Raw genomic sequence first — 24035 nt, 5'->3', positions numbered from 1 at the left:
TAGTGCTGAGGAAGATGGCAATGGGGAAGATGATGCTGAGGAAGATGGGGTGGGGGGAGATGGTGCTGAGGAGGGTGGCAACGGAGAAGATGGTGTGGGAGGAGATGGTGCTGAGGAAGATGGCAATGGGGAGGATGGTGTTGGGGAAGATGGCATGAGGGAAGCTGGCATGGCAGAAGACAGCACTCTCCACAAGCCCGTGGGGAAGACGGCGTGGGGCTGGACACTGCTGCCCTAGATAAAGCGCAGGGCAAGAGCGCCCACGGCCCCGTGACCGCCGCCCCTTTCGCCGCTCCCCAGGGCTCCGCCGCCCCCGCCGGCGGCGCCCCCGGCCCGCCCGCCCGCCCGCCCGCCCGCGCCCACCTCCCGCGGCCGGCGGCGCCGTCCCGCCCGCCCGCCCGCCCGCCCGGCGTGTGGCGGCGCGCAGCGGCAGAGGGCAGGCGCAGCCGGAGCCGGAGCCCGAGCGGTGCGCGGAGCCGGAGCCGGGCGGCGGCAGCGGTGCGGTGCGGTGCGCGGAGCATGGCCCCCTCCAGCCGGCTGTGCGCGGCGCTGCTCTGCGGTGCCCTGAGCCTCTGCAGCCTGCGGGCCGCGCCGCGGCAGCCGGACACGCTCTACATGTGGATCGACGCGCAGCAAGCGCGGGCGCTCATCGGTAAGCGGCGCCTCGCCGCTCCGCGGGCCGCACCGCGCCGCACCGCACCGCGCCGGGCGGGCGGGCGGCCTCCGGGCCGGGGGCGGGCGGCAGCGCGGGGTGCCGGCGGGCGCGGCCGCCCTGCGCCCAGCCTCGCCTTTGCCTTCCGCAGGCTTCGAGGAGGATATTCTCGTCGTTTCCGAGGGGAGAATGGCCCCGTTCACGCACGACTTCAGGAAAGCCCAGCAGAGGATGCCCGCCATCCCCGTCAACATCCCGGCCATGAATTTCACCTGGCAGGCGACGGGACGGGTAGGGGTCCGCAGGGCGCGGGCGAGCCGCTCTGCACACCGGCCAGCATCGGGCGCTGTTAGGGCAGGGAGGCGAGCTCCGGCCGGGGGCGACCCCGCGCCTCGGCCACCTGCGGGCTGCGGCCGCGGGAGCGCGGAAAAAGCGCGGGCGGAGGCGGGGGAGGAAAGCGGCGGGGCAGCCCGGGCCCTCGGGACCTGCGGGCAGCGACCCCGCTCGTGAGCCCGGAGCAGGCAGCCCGAGTTCAGCAGGAAGACGTTAACTGCGGTTTAGATAAAACTTTACCTGGCGGTGCTTGCAGGGATGCAGTCTGATTTTCGCTTTCTTTAGCCGCTGAGCCGCTGCGACAGGTTGTTCATTGGTCTCTGGTTATTAAACGTGCATGCTCAACGGGTAGTTCTGGTACATAAACGCACTTCTGTCGCACAGGCACTTTTACAAAGTATACGGGCGAGACTGTGCAACTCGGCAGTACGCTGAACCCACAACTCCCTGTTTGGATTCTTTTGTTGAAAAGATAAGGATGCATGACGTGTTTTGGTGAAAAAGCATATGCACCGTTTGACACGCTGACGGCGTATGTTAAATTTGCATAAAGCTGTAACACGTTAGCGTAAGTTGTCATGGGTACAGAAAAAAGCCATTGTAACATAAAAATGATGGATAAAATCATTTTTCAAATGCTGAATGTCGATCTTATAAAATCAAGAGTTTGATAAACAGGAAACAGTACATGCCTTCAAATACTCCGTGAAAACTGGTTGTTCAATTCAGCTAATTGCAACTTCACAAATTTAGTTGTGTTTTTGATTGTTTAAAAATACTCTTTGCTTCCTTAGGACTTGTTTGACTTTGAATTGTTGTCAAAGGGCCTCATAGTTTTTACTGTTCTCACAATGCCTTTGGGTTTGAGAAGCTTTTCTTCTTCTTTTAAAGGTGATGGGGAATATGGAGAGAGAAAACTTCTTATGAAGTGACTTGCCCAAGGTCATTTAAGTTCCAATCCGATATTACAGAGAAAACAACAATATAGTGCATCAAGGGCTGACATGTAAATAACTAGAAATAGTTAGTTTCAGGATTGTATTTCTTGCCCCATACCTCTATCATCTTCTGTTGCTGTCCATGATAAAAATACCTCTTTTTGGAAATGAGACTTGAGAAGTTAGCCTGAACCCTACCCCTCTTCTCTTGTCCTTGGTTTTATTCTGTTCTCCCTCTTTTGCAGCCTGCAAGATAGCTCATTAGGCAAAGATGACTGTAACACTGATTTCAATGGGAAGAGTCACAGGCTCAAAGACAACAAAAACAATTGTTCCCCTTGATGCAGCTTGCAGGATGGAGCCCCTTCTGAACTGTGGCAAAGTGGCTTAACCAATTATTCCTCCTTCTCTTTCCTAAATTACTGAACTCTTGTTACACAAAAAGTACTCGATAAGTGAAATATGGAAATGGTTAAAGTAGCATCATCACACTACTCTGTTCCTAAAACAATGTTACCTTTCAGATATTTATAGTTCAAACAAACGCTAAAACTAAGAGACTCTTCATTCGGAGATTTTATAGTCCCATCTAGTCACCCCTTACAACTGCATCTGCGTGTAAAGTCTATATTAACTTTGGCACTCTGGTCTTACAGCTGTGGATATTTGAATACTTATGCTGGTGTGCAGATGAAGAGAAGGATTTCAACCAGCAGCCTAAGCTAAGGAAAGAGTCTCAACCCTCTGGTGTTGTAGGACTTGGGGAAAAAACTAGCATACTTAACAACCTGAAGAAAATGTCTACTCTTTGGAAGCACAAACAGTACTGCTGGTTTTTGCCTCCCTTAGAGGTGTTTTAGTACAGCTGCCTAACTGTTATAAACATTTCTTGTGATCTTGTGTGAAAACTAGGGCGTTTATGGTCTCTGTCCCACCCAACCTTTTACCCAATGAGAAAGGATAGAAGCAGGTATGAGTATTTTTGTAGTCCATAGGGCAGCAACCATCACTGGCACACCGTTTTTGATATATCTTAATTGGAGAGGGCCCACAGCGGTGTTGTAAATAGAGTAGAGTAAAAGTTATTTGTGGCAACAGAATTGTTTCTCCAGATTTTCCAATATTTTGTGAGGAGAGGGGAAAAAGACTATATGTAAGTGTTAAAATGTTTTTCCAGTGTTCTGTTTTGTTTGTAAATATACAGGTCCTAGAAGTTTCCGCTGATACATCCAGGGAAGTACTAAATATTTACTAAATATTTGCTACCTTTATTCTGGCAGAATACTTTTGTTTGGGAACTTCTTAAGTCAGGAAAGGCAAAGCAAGGGGAAAGAAAAAAGGCAAGGCAAAGGGTAAGGAAAAAATAGGGCAGGGAAAGACAAGGCAAGGCAAGGGAGAAGGAAAAAGGAAAGGCAAAGGGGAAAGGCAAGGGAAAGGAGAATGAGGAAAGGAAGGGGAAAGGAAAGGCAGAGAAGAAAGAAAGGAAAGACAGGAAAGAAGAAGGAAAGGAAATAAAAAGGAAAAAAACACTAGTATTCTTTGATAGATAGAAGAACGGCACACTTAACATTGAAGTAGTGGATTGCTTTCTGTCAGACAACTGTTAATTAGCATACCGTTGTCTCCTTTTTGGTAAAACTGAGGCCATTTCTTCCGTGGGCACCTTATATCTTGTGCTTTATAGACCTCCTACCCTTGTGTCCCACCAAAGAGATATGAAGATGTTTCTCCAAAGTTTAGGGGACTGGCAATAGTGTGTGCCACAGCCTCTGGCAGTAGCTAGACCCTTTTGGGGTCTGCAGGAGATCTTGTCTGTGTCACTGCATAGACCCTAACCATGCTATTGCAGGACCTCCAGTAATGTAAGGTTAAGTTTCTCCTGCCAGGCACCTTGGATCCCTGTTTACACCTGTGCAAAGTGGGTGTAAATAGGCTGTGGGCAGTTTACATCTACCTCATCCTAGGATAAGTAATAATGCAAGTTGTAAGGTAGTAGATAATCTAGCCTGGAGACTGGCAGTGCTTCTTGATGCTGCACTGCTGCCTGCGTCTATTTTTTAGTTCAAATATGTCTGTTGAAAGGAACATTTTAAGGGCTATATAATATCTGTATTCTGTGTAAATTGAAGTTGAAGTGGTAAAACCCCACTACATTTAGCAGTTATGCTTCTAATACTGTGGCCTGTGTGTCCTGGATCCATTATAAGTGCAAAATTTTTTGTAAGGTAAAGGAAAAATTAAAGCAATTTTCAGTAGAAAATAGGAACCAAAGAAAACCATTAGTTGCTTTTAGTCCTTAATCCATTAGTCCTAATTAATTATTAGGAAATATTAGGGGAAAACCAAAATTTAAGACTCTGGAGATGCTGAATGCCTACTTTTCCTAGTGAAGCCAAGATGAGCCACAGGTGCTGGGAAGGCTAGGATACTGCAGAACAGGACTGTTATATTTTTATGCACCTTATGTTTTTACCTATAAATTTAAACATAAAACTGAAGATGTTATATTTTCTTTGGAAAAAATATAATCTGGGCAATTTGGCAGTTATAAAGATTCGTCCTTGATTTGCAAGGTTTAAAAAAAAATTCCAGTGGTAACATATAGCATACAGCATACATCTCTGTAAACCACTAGAAGTCACTTGTGTTGCTTCATGCTTTCATTCTGTGTGCTTTTTACAAAAAAAAAAAAAAAGAAGAAGAGTAAATTTGGGAAGTCTTGTCCTCTGAATGCCAGGAGTGGGGAAGACTGCACCCATAGACTTCCCAGTGGGCAAGAATAGACCCTATTATGCTAACTAGTGCTGCAGCATGTTTCACTCTGTCCACCAGTGGAAGGTACCAAAGATTGCATCACTTGATGCAATGTTGTCACTTGATGTGATAACATCATTTCTGCAGTACTTAAGAACATATGACAATTATTCAAGCTCCAAATCTACAAACACCACTATGTATGCTTAACTTTCAGTGGGACTTCTGCTGGCAATACATTTAAATACTCACGTGAATATTGGTGGGAGGAATGATATAAAAAAAAAAGAGATTAATCGGTGCACAGGAAGCAAGTGCTCGCAATTCTGTGATAGAGCAGCAGCTGGGTTGATTTAATAGATGGGGCAGGAAAAAAGGAACCAAAAAGCAAGATGGAATTTTTGGTCTATAGCAATCTCTGGCATGCTCTACGAAAACAATCCATCTAGGCCACAACCTGTGCAGGCTGCCTTCTTTCCTTCAGACATGGGAGAAGTATTTGGGGTCATATAAACTATTGTAGAAGCTTGCTTCCTACTTCCAACTTTCATGAGTGCCCCATGGCTCCTCTCCTGTTGCATGGTTGAATGTGTGCCCATTGTGTGACATCTGAATACTCAGTCATGTGCCGTGTGACAGGAGGGTGGGCATCTCATCGTGTGTGGATATCACATGCATATTGTATGGCAAAGATATATCCAGTCATGTGCTGCAGGATGCACACCTTTTGGTGGTATGACAGGAGTAATCCAGCCAGGAGACAGGAGATGTGCGCATGTGCACAGCATGATCAAGTGCTGGGGAAATGCCTGTGCTCTAAGGGTGCTTCTGGTCACAGGACAAGAACAAGTGTCAGGGGATAAGGGGGACATCCCGGCAGGTAGTCCTCAGGACCTTTATAAGATGCAACTGAACCTGTCCTACTGGAAAAACTGGGTTGCTTCACATCAAAAAGTTATTGCTAACCATGAGTAAAGCAGAAAGATGCCCACCTCTTAGGGAAAGTTGGGGAATATATGTCATTAGTACATTTTCTAGCATCATTTCTATTTTGTAAAGTAGAGGTTAGAAAAGGGCATTAAGATTACAGCTCCTGGAGGCTTAGTCTGATCTCAGCAGTGTGACCATCAATCCCAAATAGCTCGATTGCTCTCTTTGGGCTTACCCTATTCCTGAGACATAGCCTGACAGTGATAGAAAAAATTAATTTCCAGTTACGCCAGGAGAAGTTTTATATTTCCTTGTCCTGAGGAAAACTTATAAGACCACTCATTATAAGGCATTATTGTTACAACTGGGAGCTCCTTTCAAATGTTACTATTTCCTTGATAAACTAAAAGAAAACAAAGGATGGTGAATTTCAAAACAAGTATGTCTTCAAAGGAACAGCTGAACTTTTCTTCAAAGAAATTGCTGAACTTTTTGTAACTCTTATTCATACCTAATGATACAGTGGGACTTTCCAACTTAAAAAATGTCTAATGTGCACAGTTCACTATGGCTGTTTTGGAAGTTTGGTCAAGGCAATTGCATAAACTTGCACTCTTAGGCTTTGCAGTAGTACCTTCACTGTGGCTTCATGTCAGCAAACAGAGGAAATACTTTGTTTTCTGACCTCTGTACCAAAATTTCAGTGTGGAATGTGAAGATGTTTACATACTGTGAGCATGATTTTTGGACAGGGGGTTCTCATATTGAAAGCACGGCTCCAAACCTTTAATATTTAGATTCTGTTCGGCTGTGGTATTTTGCATCTCAGTGTTGTAGACATGCCACCGGGGATCAAAGTAATGCTGTAGAGATCCCACTTCACTTAGTAAAGCAGGCATGTGCCAGCCATCTGTTGTATCTGATGATAGAAAACAGCAGTAAACTTTCTCAAAGTTTTGCCAAGAAGAAAAGGGGAAGGGGGTTTATTGCTCAGCAGAGATGAGTTACAAGGCACCTTGTAGGGTAGGCTACATCTGGTTTCCATAGTAATTTACATGGTATATGTGTAAACTACACAATTATTCTTTTTACATAGCAGTGTAAATAAATACATACATACATAATACATAGCTGTGTTAAATAAATCCTTCTTCAAGATTTTCTTTGATTTTCTTTTCTATATATATACTAATACATTTTTAACAAAAAAGCTTAAGTAATAAAATATTTTCGCTACTTTTACGGTAGTAGTTGCGTTGTACAACATAACTGTCGAAAAGTATTGGAACTCACAGGACACCCCAAACTTCTAGACTGTATTTTGTGAAAACATACAGATTTCTCTCCATATTGCCAATAGTTTTTCTGAAATATAAAATCCAAGGTGATCTGCTTTCCTCTTCTCTTTGTAAATGAAAATGTTTTCTGTCAATATCACTTCTTTTTTACAGGCAGTTTCCTAATTGCACTGTAGGGCTCTAAAGTTAATCCCATTGCAAGTAATGCCAGAGAATAAAAAAATAAGAACTAACTGTAATGAAAACTGACTAGAAGAATTTCTTAATGTATTTAAGAACTTATTTTTGATGTCAGGCTTTCTAAAGAGCTTTTTGGGATAGCTAAACTTTGGATCAAGTATGAATGACTTGCTTCTATTAAAGTGTCCAATGTACATTAAAAAACCACATTCTCTATAGGTCATGCCCAGTTGTACGATATATGGTGTGATCCAGGGCTTTCAAAAAACTGATACATAGTAGGTACTTGCATCATGTTGAATTTAAACTATTGTGTTTACCGTAGCTCAGAACAATGAGTTCCTGAAACCCTCTGAGTTTTCCATTTTAAAGTAGTTGAAATATGTTTTCCCTACTAAGAAAGTAATAGAAACTAGTTGCCTAAATATTCAAAATCAGTGCTTTAAATCTGAAAGATCATTGTCTCATTTACCTCTTGTGGCACCGCATGGTGATGGTACTTCTTACATACTGATCATCTTAGTTACTTTACTTAGTGTCTTTACAGACTCCTTCTACAATGTGTTCTCTCCCATGGCATTGTTAAGGCTTTTGACTCATACAGAATTTAGAGTCATTAGGAGTTTGGGACATAACAGCCTTTTACATTGCCAAACTTGTGTTTTCTGATCTTCTCAAAGGCTCCACGCTTACTCTGCCTATTTGTTTCATTAAAAAAAAAAAAACATTTAGTTTTTGCACAGTCTAGACTTTCCTCCTAAAGAGGAAAGATAATATCCACAAAGATAATATCAAGATCAGCTTTCTAAGATTTTCTGGCTGATACTCTCTTATGGGATAAATTCCCACAGGATTTCATTCCTCATAGTCCCTTCAGTCTTGTGGAGTGAACATGATGTGGAGTGAACGTTATCCACAACTTAATCAATAAGGGGACAAATTAATAAAAATAAAAACGTTGGTTTGTGGAGGTGGGTGGCTTAAACTAGTCAATATTCTAGTGATGACATCAGAAGTTTCTGATCCCTCCAGAGTCATCCAACATAGATACAGATGGAAGACTTAGAAGTATAGAAGACAGGAGAAGCTGTTGGTGAGGAAACTGGAGGTAGATTTGGGTTTAAGGAGACTGGATTTAACACTCACAGTGATGTGGCTTGACATTTGGGAAGAGAGCAGCTTCTACAGCTCTGTAGGTGTGTGAAACCACTTTTCTGTATGCTTTTAACTTAATAATTTGACTGAGTACCTTAGAGACCTCCCTATACCTGGATACCCCAGGCATACCTGGGCATCCACATCCTAGTCTTTTATTATACATGCCTCTCCATTCCTCTGATCATTCTTCTTATTCTTCTCTGAACTTCTTTTATTTATAGCTCTACATCATCTATCTTCTTTTAAGAAAGGTTGTCCAAACTTAGTATTCAAGAGCTGGGCCCACCGAATTTCTAAGAACGTAACGATGTTTTCTGTTTTGCTTTCTGCAGCTTTCCTGAGAGTTCTCATGTTCCATTTCCCCTTTTGACCACTTCTTAGTGCTATGCTGATCTTCTCAGGGAACCTACCGTAATCATCAGAGCATTATTTCCTGGGTATTAGTAATAGTTAATTTAAAATGCCTCATTATGTTTCACAGTTTTTCCATGTATCACACTTGTCAACACTAGTTTTGATCTGTGATTTTACTAACCAGCCACTTGGTATCATGTTAGCCTTCCCTTCACAGACAGCTTTAGTTGCGACCTCCCTAATATTAGTAAACTTTACCAACTCATTATTCATTCCCTTTTCTACAATTATTATGAATAATTTGAACAGTGTGATTCTCCATGGATCCCTTTGGTAAACTCTCTTCATTGTGAATACTGATGACTTACAGACTGTTTAGTTGAGTGTCTATTGATTATAGTCTTTTGCTTAGGACAGATTTCAGCTGTAGTCATCAGCTCTTCAAGTACCTACTGGAGCTTTGTTCAAAAGCTGAAGTTGGAAAGGACCTCTGGAGATCACCTGGCCCAGCCCCCTGCTTTCAAAGCAGAGTCAACTAGAGCAGATTGCTCAGGGCTGTGTCCAGTCAGGTTTTGAATATTTCTGAAGATGGAGACTCCAGAACCTCTCTGGGCAACCTGTTCTAGTGTTCAATCACCCTTATAATAAGTCATTTGTTTCTTATGTTTAAATGGAATTTCCTATATTTCATTTGTGCCCATGGCCTCTTGTTGTTTCAGAGGCTACCACTGAGAAGAGTCTGGCTCAGATCCACCCTGACTCTTCTCTTCTCTTGGCTGAACAATCCCAGCTCTTGCAACCTCTCATATGTCAGATGCTCCAAGCCCATAATCATCTTTGTGGCCTTTTGTTGGACTTGCTCCAGTATGTCTATGTCTCATCCTGGGGACACGGTATTACAGTCTGAGCAGAGGGAAAGGATTGCCTCCCTCAACCAGGTGGCAATTTTCTTCCTAATGCAGCCTAGGAGGATGTTGGCCTTTTTTGCCCTGAGGGTGCATTGTGGGCTCATGTTCAGCTTGTCCACCAGGACCCCCAAGTCTTTTTCTGCAAATTTGCTTTCCAGCCAAATGGCCCCCAGCCTATACTGGTGCATGGGGTTATTCCTCCCCAGGTGCAGGATTTGGCATTTCCCTTTGTTAAACTTCATGAGGTTCCTGTTGGACCTTTTCTCCAGCCTGTTGAGGTCCCTCTGAATGGCAGCACAACCACCTGCTGTATCAACTGCTCCTCCCAGTTTTGTATCATTTGCAAATTCTCTGAGTATGCATTCTGTCCCATCATCCATATCTGTAATGAAGATGTTAAACAGTACTGGCCCTGGTATCAGCCCCTGCGGTACACCGTTACTGACAGGCGTCCAGCTGGACTTCATGCTGTTGATCACAACCCATGGAGCCCAGCAGTTGAGCTAGTTTTCAGTCCACCTCACTGATCACTTATCTAGCCTGTACTTCATCAGTCTGTCTATGAAGATAATATTGAAGACAGCATTGAAAGCCTTACTAAAGTCAAAATAAAAAACATCCACTGCTCTCCCCTCATCCAGCAAGCCAGTTATCTCATTTATAGCTAGCTAGCAGGTTGGTTAAGCATAATTTCACCTTCATAAATCTATGCTGGCTACTCCCAGTCACCTTCTTGTCCTTCATATGTTTGGAAATGGTTTTCAAGATTAATTGCTCCATCACCTTCCCAAGGATTGAGGTGAGGCTCACTTGCCTGTAGTTTTCCAGATCTTCTTTTTTTGCCCTTCTTTCAGACAGGAGTGGCATTTGCTTTCTTCCAGTCCCCAGTAATCTCTCCTGATTGCCACGACCTTTCAAAGATTGCTGAAAATGACCTTGCAATAACATTGGCCTGCTCTACCAGCACTCATGGGTGAATCCCATCATGTCCTATGGACTTATGTACATCTAGTTTGTTTAAATGTTGCCTAACCGGATCCTCCTCCACCAAGGAGGTGTCTTACTTGCTTCAAACTGTCCCACTGGTCTCAGAAATCTTTTGCTCTTAGTAAATCTAGGGTGCAAAACAGCAGTAACACGAACCAAGGCTGGCTTGTACGATCACAGCAAAGCAGCAAGCCAAAATCTGCCTCAGATAAAGTATTATAAATAAAGCAAAGACAGTGATACTGTTGTATGGAAGCACTGAGAATATGGTATCCAACAACGGTTTCTTAATTCCACCGCAGCATATGCTTATTTAAAGTCTGCTTATAGGAGAGCACTTAGCTGCTCAAAAATGCTGAGGCGTAGCTGACTAGTCTATCTGACTTGGAAAAGAGAAACTTGCAGGATGGAAATGCCTTAGCGAAGGCTAACAAATGTTTAGGGATGGATTTGTTTCAACCAAGCAACAAGAAAATCTCTGTTTTGTGTGTGTGTTGGGGGGGGGTTCATCTAATAGATACGTTAGATGTATGAAAGTCTGCTTTGTTTTATAACTAACTGGTGGACTCCGTCTTATTAGGCTGTACAAGGGCAATTACCTTCCAACTACACCAGCACTTTCTGCCATCATTGCCATATACTTCAATATATAACTTAGAGACTAAACACCACTTTCAGAACTGGTCCCACAAATCCTCTGAAGTTACTTCTTAACTGGGATAAACAATCAGCTCAGCCTAACCAATGCTAAAGGAAATAAATATGCCGGACATCAAACCTGGCAGTCTGCCAGCCTTAGGTTTTGGCCCAACACCAGAGAAAACAAATTCCCCAAACAGCAGCCCACTAATGAGAAAACCTGTCACCAGCTCTGAGCACTCAAGCACAGAAACCAGTAGCACGAGCAGCACAGCCAGCCTTCGCAGCAATAGCTGGCCAGAGGACAGGGCAGCCTGTTGGACCATCATAAACATCAGAACAGAGAACTAGTTCTGAGCCTTGAGTCCTGGGATTATGAACCTCTTTTTTTCTCAGAGCACGAGGCAAGCATGGAGAGATCATAACTTTTTGATGAGCAGAAGAACATAGGCTCTACCTGCAATGTTTTCTACTTCCTCTCAACTTGCAAATGTGGAAATATTGATATAGTCAATGGGAATCTGAGACTAGAAACCACACAGGCAAATATCAAGTCTGCTGAACAGTAAGGAGTACAAATACAACCTTCAGTCTGTTCCTTTTAAACTGCAATAAACACTACTTTCATTTTTCCAGGTTTGAGCCTTAGCCAGTTCTCTTTCTTGCAGTGGTTCTGGGAAATAAATTGAATGTTGAAACAGAGTCCATTTGAGTTACCAGGCTGAAACAAATTTATTTTTTCCTTGTGAAGCCACGCATACATCAAATAGATGCAAGCAAATACCTGTGGGATTCCGTGCAGGGATGGGCAGGGAGAACAGACAGGTTGCACTGCAGAGCACACTAGGATCTGTCAGAGATGGAGAGGTGGAATAGAGTTATCTGTCTGACTCTGTAATCACAAGCAACAGAAAAAAGGCATAGCCACATTAGGAGTTGAGAAATAATTTGTTGGCAGGACGTGCTAGCACTTATATCAATTTTTGGTTCTTGACGTTTCCCCCCTTCAAGTTTTGCACAAGAACATCTATTCAGATTGAGTAGGCATGATCAGATTTCTGTATTTGTAAAGGGGCATAGCTGAAAGCTTATGACCCAGTACGTTGTTCTCTTCCAGCCAGGGCTGTGGCATGCTAGTAGTAGGTACAAGGTGGAAAAGCTTTTATTGTTCCACCTGGACAGAAACTAGAGGCCTTCATTGCATCAAGAACCACTTGGGTTTCACTCTTTTACTTGACCTATTGGCAGAATTCCTTTGATGGAACAAAGTCTGTGCCTTACCCTGCCCACTGATGTGGTTCACATTTGGATTTTATCAGTCTGAATATCCTGCTTAGTTGATGGACCTTTTTAAATTGTCCTGCCAAACATTGCAGTCATGTAAACCTCATAATTTATATCGTTGGTGCCATGCTGCCACCGTTACTATGATTTGTTTAGACAGCAATTAATTAAAACCTAGCAGTGCAATTGCAGTGTTTAAAACATTTCTGAGTATTCAACATACTTAAATAGGGCCTTTATTCATCCAAAAGTGAGGTTTTTTCTTCCAGTACAATATAATCAAGCAGTGTAATTTCATTCAATTAAATTAATGCAGAACAAGGAATCTGAAAATTTACTAGCAAGGTGAATGCTTACCTGAAAGTATAGAGCTTTCAGCCTCTGCATGTTCTCATGAAATCTGTCTTTTTCTCCTAATTCCCAACAACTCCAACAGAAACTCGGAGGTCTCATGAAGAGTGAGAAGCAGAGAGCCAGTTTTGTGCAAGATAGAAAGGGACACCCATTGCTCTTCTGTGAAAATGACATTGGAGATTCCTTTCCCTTTCATTCTTATATGACCACTCTTGTCAAAACTGCAGAAGATCTGAAAACTAATTCTCCTTGCTCTGAGGAGAAGGTCCGTCCAGTCTCCTATATGAGCTGTGTTTAGTTATTCTTCCCCAGGAATGGAGAAAGTGGAGAAGGCAGCCAGCCCAAAGGGATTTCTCTAAGCATGATGACACATATAAAGGAGGGCTGAAGCCTTGCTTACAATCTTAAACTGATATTGAATTATGAAAGTTTGCATCACTGACATTTGTTTTACCCATTACTGCTATGCCTTACAACAAATTTAATATTGCAACCCCAGCCACATTCATAGGATATTTTATTTTAAACACATAAGAGTCTACTCTGATAATAATCAAGAGACATTTGTGTTACGCATGCTTTTTTTCTCTTAATATAGACCCTCAGATAAGCTGGAAGGTGTGGTAATGGCATCCTTAACTTAGTGCCTATGGCTAAGTCTAAGTTATATTTCTGGCAAGCACGAGATGAGCTTTGACCACTTCCAATGCACAGAAAATATCTGAAGATACTTCTTTATAAAAGCAAAAGGCCTTAGGTTAAAATGTGTACAACCTGCCTATTGAAAACACAACCCTTAACTAAACATACCTTTCAGTATAGCATGGCACCTTCTACCTGAGGTGCATTGTTCACCTGTTGTCTTGTAAGAGTATGTTGATGGCCTGCAGTTAAATCATTGTTTTTCTGAAAACAGATTTCTACTACTTTAAAAATCTGCATTTGAAAATGTGGGTGGATATTTGCATATGACCAATATGGTTTGGCTTTGAGCGTTTTTTTTCCATACACATTTCCCCAAGAAGCATTTCTAATGAATCTTGTGGTCAGCAAGTTCTAGTATTCCTGTTTCTGCCACGCTTAATTCATATGCATCTCAGTTTGTTAGATAAAAGTGAAAGGTTGCAGGGGCAAACTACTGTATTAAGATAGTTGGTCTTTATGTGCAGGCATATTTTGCCTAGGCCCCTGCATGTCTTGAATGGTGAATGTGAGTTACTGTGTATCTGAATATTAATGTCTATGGTTGACTTAATTTTCAAATATTTTCAAAGGCTATTCAGTATTTACAAGAGCCATTCACTGTGAGGAGAGTTGCAGGTCCTCAGCACCTTTGGGAAATCAGGCCCTCTTGTCAGGTCTCCACAAAATCCACACTAGTATCAGTTCTTTAGCACTATAAGATTTATGGTTTTAGAAGAAGCTGTATGATATTATCTCTCATAGTTGAGAATTAGCATGGGATCGTACACTTGATGAGTTTTTATCTACTATAAAAAACAAGCAGACAGAGTTAAAATTGTATGTACAGCATTATTTATTGGTATTGCCTCATTTTTGACTGCTTACCTTGATACTGTGAGACGTCTCTAAAATTATGTTCAAACAAGAGGTTTGTATGAGCAGGTTGTATGGCATCTTCCCCAGCTGCAGCACTTCTGATCTGCACATGCATGGCCCTTCTCTGGTACCTCTAAGGAGATCCACATGAGGGAGCCCATATGCTGTGTGCACCACTGTAACTGCAAAGACTGCAAAAGAGTGTCAGGCTCACTCGAAGAAGGAGCGCAGATGTTCCAGTCTGGTTTGCTTGAGCACCTCGTGATCAAGAGCAGCAGAGTGTGTGCCTCACCTTGACAAAAACGGCACGTTCTTAGCTGAGGCAGGTCACCCCCTGATGGGTGGATTTCCTCACTGGCAGTTACCTACTATATGTATAACTTTTATGACCACAGAAGCCCACTGGAACAGCATACTTGTCCACTCTCTTGTGTAACTCTTCTGTAAAAACATTTTTCTAATACAGGGCAGACGGCCACCTGAAAACAGATGTGCACCATATCCTCAGTTCAGCAGCACAGCACACCTAAGTGGCATGCCACAGTCAGAAAGCTGTTACTTGCAGGTTTCTCACTTTGCTGAGAGATGTGGCACATTCACTTTAATGAGTACAGCTCCCTGACCACATTTTAGGAAGGTGTCTGGATTCCTGTGTCGCTCCAAAGAAATCTGTTAATAGGAACTGCCGCAAGTTTACAGACGTGGCAATCATGAGTGAACTGACTTATTCCCAATGTATAACCTTAATGAGCAACTGCAAGATCATATTTCTGATGGCAGGCTCATGTGTTTGTATTTTAGCTCAGAGATAAAAGGCCTGGTCTACGTGAGAGGTCTGGTACCATCAGGAATGTGTATGTTCCATTTAGATGCAGGTTCTGTTTGTTTCACCAGTGCATTGGAGGAACCAGCTTCTTACTGGTATTTCTGGGCTTAGTTTCTTCCCCACTGCATAGTAATGAAACTTGAGAGTGCAGTGAGAAATCTGATATCTGTCATGGAGCCTCACGGAAAAATTAGCCTCACTTCCAGGGCCATACTACAGCAGCTTCAGCCCAGCTAAGGGGCTGACACAGTCCCATCTCCTTTCACATCCCCAGTTACATCCCATTTCCGTTCTCTTTCTTGTGCCAGTGCTCGTGGGGCCACTCAGGGAGCTGATCTTATTTTTAGCTTGATCCACTGTCTTTGTTAGCTCATCACATGCCCACGTGTGTAGAGGGTAGGACTGCAGCAGCACAGTCTAAGGCTGCCTTGAGCTGCCCTGATACTGCATGTTGTTCCTGGTATGCAACATGCTGAAAGCTACAGAAAATAACAAAAACAAATCAAAACAAAGAAACAACTCCTAAAGCCCATACCTCTTCTAACTGGCAAAAATTCAAGCACAACCAAGCAAAATGGACTTAATTTGACTGAGCTGACTGGTATCAAAGTGAGTCCCACTGCAGATAGCTGGTAGCATTTGCCTGACAGGCTGGGGTGATCAGTGCTGAATTTCTGTACCATGTGGTGGTGATTCACAGTGCAGACCTGGCAGCTCAGCAATGCTGCAGCACAGGATGTTGTGCTACTTCGGTGTTCCTTCAAGGACTGAGGATCACACTCAGCCTAGAGCTACTCACTTACTTAGTCAATAAAAGCTGGTTTGGGGGATTTGGAGAACCTCCAGCAGCCTTTGCCTCCAGCTGAAGTTATGGACTGTCAGCACATCTGGGAAGCATTGAGTGACAAACAGGACAATTTGGCCTCAGTCTGCAACATCAGACCAGATTCACTATAACTGTGCGTCAAGGAATAAATTACAGCTCTTGATCTCAAAGCAAAACCCTTTAATCCCAAATGGGAGGAGTTGTCTCAGAGCAGAACATAGACTTCTGCTGTCACCAGGCTCCCTCTGTTTTTTCATTAGAGGTAAATTTGGGCTTGGGGAGGTCCACGCATTCAGTACATTCCTGGATTGTTGTCTGAAGCTGAACTGTCCAACTGTCATTTTCTCCAATAAAAAAGAAGTTAGGGCCTCTGCAAATTATTCTCATGATGAACTTTCAGATGCTGGGGCTCCCTGTAAGGATTTGTACTGGCAAACTACAGGTCACATATTATCCAGAACAAGGAACAGCCAAAGGGATGCTGATTTCACAAAATAAACTTCATATTGTGTTCCTGAGGAGGACTTACACCTAAGTGTGTGTGTGAAGGGTACACTTCTGGAAGCTCACCCTTATCCTGCTTGTCAGAATCTGCTCTGTTTCATAACTCTTCCTAATTTCTTTCATTTTCCTCTAATGAAAGATTGTCCTGGCCATGCCAGCACTGTCTACATCAGAACACTACTTTCGTTTTTAACCAAGTTCATCTGAACAAAACTTTTAGCCTAGAAAGTGCCAGGGCCACATCTTAGTCCCATTGAAGAAAGGAACGATAGCAGAAGGAGAAAAAAGCAAAAAACAGCATGGCACTTTGCCTAGGTTCATCATCTGAATCACCTCTAAAGGAAGATTGTGACAGGAAGAAAGGGAAGGCAAAAAGGTCAGGACTTGAACAGTAGGAAAGGATAATAGACTAACAGTGTCCAGGGAAAGAAGGAAGAAATTTTTGGCAAGAGGGCTTCTCCAAAAAAATTTTGCTAAAACTCAGTATAGTAATATAGCACACAGAAAACTCTCCGTGTTCTACAGCACAGGCCAGCTGCCTTATGTAAGTTCAGAACTCATCGCCTTTCTGGGATATGACTTCCTTTAGCAAATAAGTGAAGAGAAAGTCAGCAGAGACAAGGCCAGCTGGAGATGCCTAAGTTATGAGTAGACTCCCATCTGTAGCCAGTGGAGAGAGAAAGGCGTTTCAAGAGGACAGGTAGATCATACCCTAGCTGGGCTGAATTTTCTTCTACAACTGCTGGCCTCCCTCTGCTGAGCATACGAGAAGTCTAAGATGAGCAGGCTTTCAAGAAGACAGTTCATTTAAACTCTGGAAAATAGGTGGGGCCATTCTGGACCATAACTCAAAAGGCTAGACCCAATGAAGGCGATACTCTAAGCTAAGAAAGAAGCTGTACAGACTCTGCTCTGACTTCCCACATGTGCTAACAACCCATGACTTCAGCAGTCGGAAAGCAATCTGACCAACGGAAAAGTCAGTTGCAGAAATTGTTCAGTTCCTCATCAGAAACTGGAGGTAAGGTAATATTACCCTCTGTTATGAACATAAATCCATTTTGCTTTGATGAACTCGAGGTACAGTTACGGAGGCCATAGAAATCATCAAGGTAGGAGCCGTCTTTGGAGTCTGTGTAGTACATGGAAATGTTATTGTAATATATATCCGCTCACTGACACCTGTCTCAATGGACATATCAGCATCATTTCAGGTGCAACATCTAATATAAACGTATTTTTTTCAGATACATTGGTCAAATATTCTATTTAAATAACGCATTTAATTCTTCTTTCCTGGTAATATCTAGAATTTGTTTTGGTGAATGGCAGCATGTAAAACAAGAACAAAATGTCTCTTTAGCTATTCACAGAAAAGGTGTTTAAAATCCATGCAGCAGATGCTAAAAGAGAGCAGTGTTAGCAGGAAGTCATTCTAACAGCTAGTCAGAAAAGAGTTCAATTTTTTTCGAAATCTTTTCACCATAAATTTTAAACAACAGTTTGCTTGGAATATAATGCTAGTGCTCGTTATCTATGGAACAGTAAATAAACAAACTCTTACTTTCAAAGGTACTGAGAGCTTTCTTTCACTTAGATATGCTAAAGTGGAAGCATCATCCTATGAGACCCAGAAAGGACTGCAGTCTGACAGTAGCTGCTGTGAGTTTTCATAATTTTTGAGAAAGTTCATTGCTTACATTTTGGCAAGAGGTATTTATTATATAGGAGTGCCAGTTAAAGCCAAAAGTGAAACACATGGACTCAATAAAGGCCCAATAATGTGACCTTTGCTGTTTGCCACGCTTTTAACTTGTGTAAGTTATTGATTACACTTTCATGAGATCATAATCAAAAGGTTGTTCTTTGGTAATGGTGTGCTAGAGGAGTTTTATCCTGAACTTCAAAGCTGTCCTGTGAGGCTTAAGAACAAAGGGTTGAAAGTTTGAAGCGCAGCCAAAATGAATCTGTATGCATTATCCATGTTTACCACCATGCAAGAGGTGGATTAGCTTATTCTTCAGCTGTGAACTTTCTCTCATCACATCAGTTGAGCTACCATTTCTAAGATTTACATTTGTACTTTTGAAAAGATTCTGTTTAATTAAATGTAGTATTTGCTCAAATCTCCATCATAACTAGTCTAAATTAGTTAGTGCAATAATTTCCCTAACTGTAGAGGTTTATTGAAATTATTTGACATTCCCTGAATGCATCTAATTGTTTAATAATAAATAAATCAATCCAGAGCCTGAAACTGCAAACTGTCTACAGTCTACCTGAAAATGCATTCCCAGGGCTGGCTGACCCAGGTTTTCACTTATTTTTCAAGCTCTGAGGGAAAAGAAATAACCTTACGGTTTATTCTAGATATAGATGGAGCTGTGTAGATATGCTGCAGGTGGCAGGCCTGTACAGCTTCATTTTGTTAGAAACTAATGTGATGAGGCAGTAGTTTACTTTTTTTTTCTTTTTTTTTTTTCTCCTAAGGAGCACTAATAATTTATCCCTTTTGCATTAGCCTTAGGAAATTGGGGTTTTGAAAAGCCCTGATTATGAAATCTCCACTGGAGACAGCGCTGATCTTTCGCTGAGTGACAGAGGAATGAATTAGCCCGTGTTGTGCCAGTGCAAGAAATAGCTTTTCAGCAGAAAAGCTTTTACCAGTTCTCTGGATACCAGAGCAATATATTTCATTAAATATTTGAAGATCAGTGCAGGTTTGTGTATCTTTTACTTTTTAATCTGAGCTTTTACTAGTATTTCTGCTTTTGGTGTTCTGCTTGCTCCTCTCCCTTCCCCCAAAGTAGAGGTATCTAATTTTTGTCTGTGAGACGTCAGAGAAAACAATTGAAAGGAAACTTCTACAGCACATATAAATTCCAGTCTGGTTCTACCATTTCTTTTAGAGATTTTCAAGATATAATTAGCTGTGCATATGTAGCAAAACCCTAATGATTTATGTCTCCTTTTAGCTCAGTTTTCTTGGAAGTAGCTCTAGTAAAACAGAAATAAAATACAGAAAACCTGTTGAACAGGAAACCTTGTAAACAGGGGCAGTTGTGCTCCCTTGCTTTCTCTTTTATTTCTGAATAAAGCAAGGTAAAGAAGGAGTAAGACTCTCCAAGTCTTTTCTCTACGACTAGCCGTAAATTTATCATGACTTTCTACATAAAACTTGTAGGTTCTCAAGAAAAATAAAGGGTTTTTCCCATGTGAGTTGGTTTTTAAGAAATCCCGCATGCTGTTTGCCTTTGTGTGTACTTTTACCTCTCTGGAGGCGGCTGTGGATCTGCTCCTCTGCATGCTGTTCTCCAAGCCTTTTGCCTTGTGGATGGCCCCACTGATGTCTGAGCTCTGTCCCTGTTCCAGTTACTTTCTGTGTCATAGGATTGGTTCTGAGCTGATCCAAAACTGTATTTTCATTAGCAGATTGGTGACGGACAGGAATGTGTAACAGGTGTTCAACTTTCGGGTAATCTGCTTTTGCTGCTCTTGAGGATGAGTTTCAAACTTAAGGATCTGCTGCTGCATTTAGATTTTTCTTGTTTGTTAGTGTCACTCCAGAACCTCACTCTTTCTGCCAAGTTCTTTAGCTTCCAGTCTCAGGTTGTTTTAAAATGACATCTTCAAACACTACGGTACTTCCACAGCTCAAGATCTAGCAAGAGAAAATATCAGCCTAAAATGACCAAGTAGCCACCTTGTTTTCCATTTCTTTCAAACGTCAGACTAACTGCCAGAAAATTAATTGCTAAATGTAATCTAAATCTGCTACTCTGTGGCCTCATCAAACTTCTTGACAGTGGTTTCTTCATATTACTGACCTTTAAAGTAAATTACTTCCTCATTACTATAGCCTTGGAAGACAGGCTAGTATATTCTGCATAGATTTCGGTCTGCCTTTCCTGTGCAAAGCATTTGTAGAACCTTGTAATACTATCTTCCAAAATTCAGAGTTCCTTTCGATAGTGATCAGGAAATTTCTCATTTTTGCTGCTTTCTAAATCATACCGTTGAAGGATCTGATCTGCCATCCACAGCCTCATGCCGCAGGAGACATTAAGCAGCAGTTAGTCATCTTCCATGGAAAAAATCAGAGAGGTTTTGTACCGTTTGTCTTACAAAACACAAAACCATTAGAACCACTGTTTGAACTGAGTTTATTCCGCTGGGAATAACTCATTTTAACCCGCTCCTACGTGAATTTGAGTCCTTCTTGATTTTCTTAAAGTAGAGAAAAAGGCAGAAGAGACAATCCGCAGAGTTGTGTGCATTTCACAGCATCATTGGGCATCTGACACTGTAAAATAATTTGTTTTTCTTTGAGATTGCCTGTTTTGATGAATTCTAATTTGGGTCCGTCTATTTTAGAGATAAAAAAATCTCTGTTTTCTTCTTTTGTGTGCATCTCTACTTTTCTTTATGCTACTATTTCATTCCATTCCCATGCCCTTAGAAGCTTTCCCAGCACTTTGCTGGTACTGGAAAATGGGCCAGCAATTGAGAATAAGGTTATCCTGTCTTTTGTGTAAATCAGTTTTCTCAGAGTATATTTTTGCGAGAGTTATATATCACTTTCTCCATATTGTTAAGTGTGCCTCCCACTTTGGGACTGCCTCGTGAGGCTGATGGCAGGTATCTTTGAAGGTCACACCGAGGTGCAAAGAATGGTTTACACATTCTGTGACGAGACTGATTAACAGTTAAGGCCAAGCTGCCTTTTCTGGCTCTGGCGGTTAGCAGAAAAATAAAGCCTTGTAGGCAGACAGTTTATTATCTGCTTGTCTAAGGAGGGATCTGTATGTTGTTCATTACAGCAACGTCTAGACAGTTTTGCAGTAACAAAATGTGTTGCTGACGTACTCATTTCTGGCCAGAATGCATCAGTAGCCTGGTACACGCAGTACTGATAGAGCTTCCTCTCATTGTTGAAATTTGTCTCCTTTCATCTTGGAGCACAGAAGATCCACTTCTCTGACCTAATATTAACTAATGCAGTTAATATTTTGGAGAAGCAGTGATCCATGCCGTAAACACCTAACAAAAACATACATTGCCTCACTATGTGATTTTATTTATGGCGTACGCAGCTGTGAGCATCTGCTATGTATAATGCAGGCTAGAACTTTCTAGAGTGCGCATAGCCAGAAATAGCTATGGATCTGTGATAAAAAGGAACTCTTGATGAGTTTCTTTCTGTAAATGTAGAAAATTGGCATGAGGGTGTATCTGTCATGTAATTGATAACAGAATAGAACATTCAGCAATCATATTTTTAAAATAATGAAAAGGAAACATGGTTCATTTCTTACATCTATTTGCAAAGTTAACACAGATTCTCTTTTCTTCGTTAGAAAGGCTGCACATTTCATTAAGTTATTGAGCTGTGACATGCAACAGTTTAAGTTACTCTGCTTCGCTTTCAGGTACTGCCATTATTTCTAATGCTACATCTTTGATATAAAATGAAGAGAGCGTAAAGCACATTACTCTGGGTGCTTTGATGATTAAATATGAAACAAAAGCATGGTAGCAACAACATGGCATTTCAGCCATGAGACAACTATAACAGTAGATCTTCCACTGAAGACTGGCGTTCTGTAGGAATTTTAAGAGTATATCCTTTAAAACCCAACTGCCAACAGATGTTCTCTGCAATAGTTGTTAGAGGGTTTCATTATTTTTATAACCTTTTAAATTCCTCTAATTTATAGAAAACTTCAATTTAAAGTCCATAAAAGTTAATCCTGACCATGGAATTATTTGCCTAAAATGAAATTTCCTCCATTTGCTGAGGGATTTCCTCACATGGGGAACTGTTAAGAGGTGGCCATGTGGGGCTACCTGCTGCCTAAAGGCACCACAGTCCCCAGACTGTTCACACAAGGTCTGCAGAGGCCTTTGCCTCCATTTCTGAGGGTCTCGGACAAATTTTTCACACATACGTAAAGAGTATTCTTCCTCAGGTACGTACTGAAGTCAAGCCAAACCTAAAAAAACCCCTGCACATGTAAAGCGTGCAATTGTCAGAGATTAACAATTCACAGCAAAACCCATTTTCTTCATCATATCTAAAAACACCATTCCTGTCAGATTTTTAGCTTCAATACCAATTTTTGCCCTTCAAGTGACAGACAATTCATAGACTGTCTTCAAAAAAAGTCGCAAGAATGTTTTTTGTAATGGAAAAGGGATTATAGATTACGTTTTTTCCTCATTATCCCTCAACAGTATCTGAAGAAATTTCATTCACACTACCAGGTCACACACAATGACCGTTTTCAGTATGAATTAAACTAGTCAGTGGGCAGTATTAAAATATCTAGATTTTAATTGCACAGACCTATCTCATCAATTAACGATCAAGACTAAATTTCATGCTAGGCTGAAGCCTAGTAAATATGTTTTGAGAGTGTGTTGTTTGCTTTTCAGTCATGCTGATTAATGCAAGTTAATTGGCAATCAACTCAAATTACAGCAGGACAATACTGGAGACTAGATGTAGAGACTGTGTCAAGACAGATTGCCTCCGAACAGATAGGATCTGTGGCAGTCAAATCTTGTTTCAGATTCACAGGCTGGAGGAGTTAAACCACGCTCCTCCTCTGTGCAGTCTCTCTAGACTGTAAGTTTTGTATGTTATTTTTAAATCAAAATTTAACCAACTCAGTCTAGCACACATGATTTACAAACATACTCTGTAGCACAGCACACGCTTTAAAAACTTTGAAATCATGCTAGCTGGAGCTACTTAAGGAGTTTCAGGACTTCTTAGATAATACCATTGTAAGAAGTTCAGTTTTTATAAGCTAAACAGATGCGTGGGCATTTGTACATAAGTGGTGAGAGTAGGCATCTCTCCTCAATGCAAAGAGTGATTTTCCTCTTGAGAAGCCTGATGCTTGTGCAGAGTGTCTCTCGCCACCATTTAAATGTGTGAGCAGAACTTACTCCAGCCTCTAACATTAGTCATTACTGTGCCTTTATTCTGCTTAAAAGAACTCCTTCCTTGAAAGGCAGTAAGTATTGTAACTCATGTAGCTACCGATTCCCTTTCCCTCAGTGAACTTTCTTTATATCTTTGTCCTTAGACATCACTTTTGACTCTCTAGAAGTTGGGACTCCAGTTCCTTTCTTACCAGTCAGGACTCTGGCTCACGAACTGACCTGCTACAGTAGCATCCTTGGGCAACCTGCTCTCCCTGACCCTACTTGAGCAGGGGGGGCTGGGCCAGATGATCTCCAGACGTCTCTTCCAATCCCAACTGTTCTGTGATTCTGTGATCACTAGAATGGAAATATGGGAGTGGAACTATTTGGGTTAGTTACCAGTTATTGTTTACTAGAATAGTAAGAACATAATGTTTTAATAACCCAACCCATTATGACCTGGTTTAGATATAACCAAACATCAAAGCTAACCAATGAGAAACAGACAGTACAGCATTGACTTTGTTATTGTAGTATACTATAGATGTGTGGAGAGCCTATAATTATTTTTCTGAACCAAAGATTTGTTTGAGAACAAAAATGTTCACAATCTAAGA

The 24035-nt window shown here is 41.8% G+C and overlaps 1 protein-coding gene across 1 annotated transcript in view; it reads left to right on the top strand.

Annotated features, from left to right (window-relative positions):
- Nucleotides 1-410: 410 nt before the first annotated feature.
- Nucleotides 411-24035, top strand: part of WIF1 (WNT inhibitory factor 1) — a 49208-nt gene continuing 25583 nt past the window's right edge. The window contains exons 1-2 of the mRNA XM_068934740.1: nt 411-652; nt 804-943. Of these exons, the coding sequence (XP_068790841.1) occupies nt 520-652; nt 804-943 (273 nt within the window). The 5' untranslated portion in view covers nt 411-519. The remainder of the gene's footprint in view (nt 653-803; nt 944-24035) is intronic.

This window comes from Struthio camelus, chromosome 1 (genome assembly GCF_040807025.1).
Source record: "Struthio camelus isolate bStrCam1 chromosome 1, bStrCam1.hap1, whole genome shotgun sequence".
NCBI classification, from domain to species: Eukaryota; Metazoa; Chordata; class Aves; order Struthioniformes; family Struthionidae; genus Struthio; species Struthio camelus.
Note: the sequence above shows the minus strand (reverse complement) of the source record. Positions and strands in the feature narration are given on the sequence as shown.